This window comes from Pteropus vampyrus, unplaced genomic scaffold (genome assembly GCF_000151845.1).
Source record: "Pteropus vampyrus isolate Shadow unplaced genomic scaffold, Pvam_2.0 Scaffold156, whole genome shotgun sequence".
NCBI classification, from domain to species: domain Eukaryota; kingdom Metazoa; phylum Chordata; class Mammalia; order Chiroptera; family Pteropodidae; genus Pteropus; species Pteropus vampyrus.
This window is the reverse complement of record NW_011888937.1, coordinates 1,925,010-1,932,598: the sequence shown is the minus strand read 5'-3', so window position 1 is coordinate 1,932,598 and position 7,589 is coordinate 1,925,010. Positions and strand designations below refer to the sequence as shown.

Genomic DNA, 7,589 nt, shown 5'->3' with positions numbered 1-7,589 from the left:
ATAGTAGTATCCATTACTTGGTCTCCTATTACTGGGAGTTCAGATTATTTCCTTTTTGTTTTGTTGTTATTTTTTGCTATTTCAGATAATGCCGCATTGAATGATTTTTCCTTTGTACAGATAAAGATGGATTCCTAGAAGTAGCATTTTATAGGCCATAAAATATGTACATTTTTAATTTTGAAAAATATTGCCCAATTGCACTCTAAGTTTTAATCAGTTTACCTTTCCACCTATGGTGTATGAGAGGGCCCATTTACCCACATCTTTATCAAGCCCGATGCTATCAGTTCTCTGATTTTTGCTAGACTGATAGGTTAAAATGTTGTTATAATTTTCATCTTATTAATGTATATTCTCATTAATGTATTTGTTCATTACTATATATTTTCATCTTATTAATATATATTAATTAAGTATATTTTCACTCATTCATTGGCATATGTGTTATTTGGTGGATTCTGTTCATAACCTTTGTCCACTCTAAAATTAGGTTGTTTGCCTTTTTCTATCAGTTTTTGAGATTTTTTAAAGTATATATTATGAATACTAACCCTTATTCCATTGTTTCTCAAACTTAAGTACTGATTCCTTTTGAAGGAAAGCATTCTTGAGGATCCATAGTGCTGATTTGTTATTTTTATTATGTTAAAAAATTAATCTAGGAATTAGATCAAAATTTTAATAAACAAATTAACATCTTAAATACAAAGAAAACTACACAACCAATACGATTCATGGACAAAAAATGTGAAGCAACAGATGTTGTTGAGTTGACACCGAACTTCCATTTGGTGGCATGTAATTGTTCACAGTATTCTCTTATGATCCTTTGTATTTCTGTGATGTTGGTTGTAACTTCCCCCTTTCAATTCTGATTTTATTTATTTGGGCTCTCTCTGTTTTTCTTTATGAGTTTGGGTAAAGTTTTATTAATTTTCTTTATCTTTTAAAGAACTAGCTCTTAATTTCTTTGGTCTTTTTTATTGTTATTTTTAGTCTCTGTTTTGTTTATTTCTGCTCCGATCTTTATTATTTTTTCCCTTCTACTAATTTTGTGGGGTTTCATTTTTTTCTAGTGCCTGTAGGTCTAAAGTTAGATTGTTTTTTGGTACTTTTCTTGATTCAGAAGGTAGGCCTGGATCGCTATATGATCTTCTCTTTTAGAACAGCTTTAGCTGCACAGACATTGAAAAATTATATTTTCATTTTCGTTGGTCTCAAGATAGTTTTTATTTTCTTTTTGATTTCTTCATTGACCCATTGGTTGTTTTGTAGCATGTTGTTTAATCTCCATGTGTTTGTCGGTTTTTTGTTGTTGTTTTTTTTTTTTCAGTTTTCTTCTTATAATTAATTTCTAGCTTCATACTGTTATGGTCAGAAAAGATGCTTTCAGGGCCACCTTGTCAGGCCAGCTAGCTGGGTCTGGAGTGGCTACTGGCTGAGGTGGCCCTGAACATGCTGTGACAGCCTTGTAGACTGGAGAGTACTTGGACCAAGCTCCCACCCATGCTATCTAGGTCAGCGGTCCCCAACCTTTTTGGCATCCAGGACCATTGCTCCTATGAGAATCTAATGCCTAATGATCTGAGGTGAAGCTGAGGTGGAGCTGAGGTGATGATGCTAGCGCTGGGGAACAGCTACAAATACAGATGAAGCTTCCCTTGCTTGCCCACTGCTCACCTCCTGCTGTGTGGCCTGGTTCCTAATAGGTCACGGACTGGTACTGGTCTGTAGCCCAGGGGTTGGGTACCCCTGATTCTAGGTGGAGGAAGAACATAAGCAATGGCATTCATTGGCTCCTTCAATCTTGGAGAGTTTCTGCAGTTTCCCACCCATTTGACAATCATCTTAGGGGGTTAGTAAATAGTTTTTTTTTCACCTATAGTATCGGTGCCCTTTAAAATAGGAGTCCCTAAACCCCAGACTGTGGACTAGTACCAGTCCGTGGCCTGTTAGGAACCAGACCACACAGCAAGAGGCGAATAGCAGGCAAGCGAGCAAAGCTTCATCTTTATTTGCAGCCGCTCCCCAGTGCTAGCATCACCACTTCAGCTCTACCTCAGTTCATCAAGCATTAGATTCTCGTAGGAGTACCAGTTCCTGGTGCCAAAAAATTTGGTGACTGCTGCTTTAAAACACCATTTTATTGCCAGGCCATAGGGCAGGTAAGTCTGCACATGGGCCCCTTAGTGATATCCCTCCCCACTGCAGGTTGCCTCATTGGAGTAGGATTCCCATGGTTACTGCATCTCCATTTCTCCTACCCTTCTCTGTGTGGTCCCGCTCTAATTTTTTGTGCAGAAGCTGCTAAATCTGCCGTCAGTTGTGCTTCAGGAGGAGTTGCTCTATATGTCAGTGTATACTCAGTGTGGGAGGTGAATTCAGGGTTTTCATACACCTCCATTTTGGAACTCCATTCCCCCTTCTTAACTTGTGATTCTGGTCATATTCCTTTTCTACATTGTTATATAGCTGAGATCTGCCCCTCATCACTATAGCACCAGTTCATCTTTTCTTCAATGAGTGACTCAAGAGGGATCTTTTATCCAAAATCAAATGTAATTTACACATACCTGAAAACTTAACAACTATTTACTATACTTACTCTCAAGCATTTCCTCTCATTCTCATATGTAATAAATTAGCTATCATGATAAAGTCACAATGCTTAGAACTTTAAGCCATTATGGTGAATTTCTTGATTTCATTTATAATATTAAAAATTGAATTTTTACTGCCTTAATTTAAAATTAGATTGTCATAAGATATTGCCACAATTGTTTCAGATCACCAATCAGTATGGCTATAGGAAGTGATTAATGACTTTTGGGTAGAAGAAGATTGTATGCTTCTTCTCACAGTACTTATTGTAGTATTTAAAGTACAGAATTAATGGACATCAACTAGAAAAGTCTATTCAAGCAATAAGCCATAGACAGACAATGGTGGTAGCTGCTACAATGATTGTGGTTTGGATTGGAAATAAATCCCAGGAGGAAATCATTTTTCAACAAAGATAGAGTCCAAAGGTAATGAAGAATAAAACAAGTTCACATTAAAATTAAAAAGATTAACATGGCTCTTTATCTCCCAAAGCCAGTGCTAAAAATCTACCAAGATCATAAGAAGCCAAAATACATACATGATCAGAATCGATTTCAGTTGATCAGTTCCGGAATCTTAAAACCTACAGGAAGCACTGAAGAAAGTTCTACCAAATCACTTAATCAGTTTCTTGAACATAAAGATGTGAAAAAAACACAACAGGTATAGTATTTAAAGTACTTAATTGATCCTTTTAATTTAATTTTAGTTTTATATAGCATTGCTAACATGCTTTTAACGCATAAGAATAGTGGCAAAATCTTTTTCTATTAGGTTGCTTAATAGATTTGAGAAATACAGTATTTCTCAGTTCTTCCTATTAAAGGAAAATTTGGACAATAGAGGAAAATCGTCAAGGAAACTTTTAGCATCTGTACAGTGTCTTCTGATCTCTTATATGTTAAAAAGAAGATGTAATGGTATTTTAACTTTTATGAAATTTTCATCATTCTCAAAAATGGCAATTTTTGAAGACCTTGGTAAAGGACAACAAAATAGAAACTGATGAAATACAACTTTTGTAACTAGTGAGACTTGTACAGTGGGGAAGTTGCCTTGCAAGCAATAAGTGAACAGTAGCTCTCGGGAGAAATCACCAGGTTATGGCTTTATATGAATACTTGTAGATAGTTAAAGAAAGAAACAGAAATGAGAGAAAGTATGGAAGACACACACAATAAAAATACCAATAGAGCTAAGATTTCTCTGAGCTCTTTATTGAGAGGACCCTTTGACATTTGTTAAACGTTTCAGTGCTAATTGTGTTTCAGGCATTGGGCTAGAGTACGAGAAATGAAGAGTTGGGGACAAGCTCTGTCCTCAAGTATTTCAGAATCTGGAGGTGGGCAGATGGACAGTGAACACTCAAGGTGTAATAAGAGCTGTCATTGGTTATTTAATATATAAAATGATGGATACCTAGATAGAAGAAATGCTTACACCTGATGTTCAGGGGGTGGTCAGCAGAGGAAAAGCTACCATGGAGGGTTGCACTAAGCTTTGAGAAGCGAGTGGAAAGTTAGCGAGGCAGATAAGGTGGGAAAGATGGGGGCTTCAGAAGCCAACTAGAAGGAGGCTCACTGTGTGTATGGGTGAAATTATTCTGAGAGAATGATATTATATGATAAATTGTACAAAATTATATAGCCTCCATTAAATAACGCATCCTTTATTTCTCTTCTCACCCTTGCAAAATCTAAACTGATGTGACAAATTGAATCGCATCTTCCCGCTGAGTTACATACAAGCAAACCCCATTTTATTACACTTCGCTTTATTACGCTTTACAGGGATTGTGTTTTTTACAAATGGAAGGCAAGAGCCTTCACCGGCAAAAAGATTACAACTTCCTTTATATTATGAGATTTTATATTATGAGATTACAACTCATAATATAAAATGCAGATTCTGTTAGTCAGTCAGTCTGGAATGAAGCCTGAGATTCTGCATTTCTAACCTACTCCCAGAAGATAAATCTGCATTTTATGACAGAATCTCATTTATGGTGGGCTGGAACTGAACACACAATATCTCTGAGGTATGCGTATAATTAGAAATTGTACTCAGATGAAAATGTATAGGCCTATTGCTGAAGAAATCTTTCATTTAGAATGCAGTAAAACTTTTTAAAGGAAATAATAAAGAAAATATATTTTCTATTAAAACATTAATACTATATCCTCTTAAAAGTATTAAAGTTGACTATAGCCCTTGTTGAAACATTGGAACAAAGCAATGTGTATTTTCTCTGCTTCTGGGGTTCTGGTTTTGTTTATTCTTTTACATAAGAAAACAGTGCCGTTGCTGTTATCTCTGGCCAATAAGCGAAAGAAGGACTTTTTATCTCTTGACTTCAAAGATGTTATTTCCTTCATCTCTGAAGTTTCTAGGATTCTCTTCTCAAACTTCTATTCAGTGTGGTATATTTATTTAAAGATGGAGAATAATGATCCCTGTGAATACAAACTTTCTGGAGAAGTTGTTCCACAGAGCTTATGATAATGAGTCTCTTGTCGAAGTGGCAACCTCTATTAGCTCTGCTAGCAGGCAATAAAGATATCATTTAAGTATTTATATCAATTATTCAATAAAGCATGTCTGTGATGGTGATACTTTTATCTTAAAGCCAGTTACCTCTGTATTGCCAGAGAGACAAAGTGATGTTTATTAGATGACTTGTGTCAAATTTCCTCAGACAAGGTTATCAGCTTCCTCCATAGGAGGAGAGAATGTGGGTGATGCTACCCCAAAGTTTGTCGAGGAGGAACAAAGAAGCGTGAGTGGCATTGAGAATGCACACACTGGAACCCAGGGAATAGAGCAAAGCGCAGTAATGTGAACATGGTGTAGACTTGATGCTTTAACGTGGTCCATGGGCCAGTAGCATCCACATCTCCTGGAGGCAGGTTAGAAATGCAGAATCTCAGGCTTCACTCCAGACTGATTGACAGAATCTGCATTTTAACAGGACACGCAGGTAATTCACATGCACGTTTAAATGTGAGAAGCACATTTAACTTTTTTCTGTCTCCAAAACAGGCAATTTTGAGTTATTAACATGTATGCTTCTTCAAGGCTATTACATAATGATTCCCAACACTGAATGTAACCACCCCTCACGTTCACAGACAAACTATAGTTTATTATGAGTTAATGATTACAGCTTTCTAAAATTTCACTCATTGAAAAGCATCAGGTTGTCAAAACAAGGCGAAGAGGTTGCGGAGAGAGGCCACAATCAGGGTAGATGCAGAGCATCTGAGCAAGGATGCAGGTGGGCGTCCATGAACACCAGAGAGCTGATAGTATTTTGATGTAATACACATTGAAGTATAGGAGGGAACAGCAAAAGGATCTGACACTGGGCTGTTTTATGGGAAGGGGATGGGCATCTGGACCTATCCTATTCAGTACTGAGAAGGAATATTACTGCCTAACAAATGTTTGAAAATTTTCAGTTCCAAAATGCTTGCTTTGATCCCTGGATATCTTAGGCAGTATAGTAATTGGTCCTTGAGGCTAATATTTCATCATTTTGCATAGTATCTTTTTTTTTTGCAAAAATTATTTTTTTTTAATATTTGGCTTTATTTAAATCAAACAGCCCTCTGCTGAGGTGTTCTCTCACTCTCCTCCTACACTGCCACGTGCCAGTATTGGAAGAAGAGGTCTCCATGAAACTAGTTCCACAACTTACCCTAAGTACATTTTCCAAGATCGGGAAGAAGTCGTTAAAGCCAACATTCGTAATCCTTTGCAAATCATTAAAATAATACGTGAAAATGAACATCTTGGATTTCTTTATATGATCCCTGCAGTGCCAAAGTCTTCCATTGAATATGATACATATAATCTGAAGTAAGTTATCTTTTATAAAGTAATTCATTAACATTAAAAATTACATATACTGTTGCAAAAGTGATCCATAATTGATTTGGTATTAATGAAAAATACAATCAAAGAGAATTTTGTTTATCATCCAATGATAAATTAATTTTAATCAAAAACAATTTTATTTATTTTTTATTTATTTATAGACATTAACAATTATTGGAGTAGTATACTTGTGCTTCTCATATATTATATAATACCATCTATTTTTGATCAATATTACAAACACAGTTTTGGTATTTTGTGATTACTGAGAAAAGAAGAGAGCAATGTATGAAAAGTTGAGAATGCATGATTTCATGTAATTTCAAGTGACAGCAGTTGTTGAGATAGTCTTTTCTTGAATGTAGTAATAGTTTAGTTTTGCCGCCAAATTCTTTGAACTACCGTCCCCATTCTCTGCTGCAGGAAGACAAAAAGACCTTCTAGGAATTCTCTTGTTCTCCCTTACCGTGCACGGTAATTTTGATTGAATCATATAACACTAAGGACAGCTCTCCTTCTGGGGAGAAGAAAAACTAAATTTTAGAATGATAGATTTATTGTAAATCCAAAAGAGCTTAACAGGAGTGAGAAATAGTTTGTAGAGAGAACAGAGATGCTTATGAAAATCCAGTTATTCAGGAAAATGTATTGAGCACCCACTTTATAGCAGAAACTATTCTAGGTGCTAGAGATATATTAATGAACCATCCAGATCAAAATTGCTGCACTTGTGGAGCTTACACTTTAGCAGACAATAATAAATAATAAGCATGATACATGAGTAAATAATAAACAGGATACATGAGTCAATTATATAGAATGCTAGGAGGTGATAAGTATTCTAGAAAAAAGTAGAGTAGAGCAACGGAGATTGGGAATTCTGCAAAATAGGTTGTGAATTAACCAGAGTGGTCAGGATTGGCCTCATTGAAAAGCTGGCATTTGAACAAGGACTTGAAGGACGAGAGAGAGTGAATTATGTGGTGGTGGGGAGAGGGGAAAAGAGCATTTCAGACAGCAGAAAAGTGCATACAGATATCCAAGGTAAGCATGCTCAAGAAATGAAGAGGAGGCTGGTGTTGACTATAGTAGAATGAATGACAGCT

At 36.1% G+C, this 7,589-nt stretch overlaps 1 protein-coding gene across 1 annotated transcript in view; it reads left to right on the top strand.

The window, feature by feature from the left end:
* DNAH6 (dynein axonemal heavy chain 6) overlaps positions 1-7,589 on the top strand; it is a 262,220-nt gene that overhangs the window by 1,456 nt on the left and 253,175 nt on the right. The window contains exons 2-3 of the mRNA XM_023536421.1: positions 3,100-3,270; positions 6,212-6,465. Of these exons, the coding sequence (XP_023392189.1) occupies positions 3,100-3,270; positions 6,212-6,465 (425 nt within the window). The remainder of the gene's footprint in view (positions 1-3,099; positions 3,271-6,211; positions 6,466-7,589) is intronic.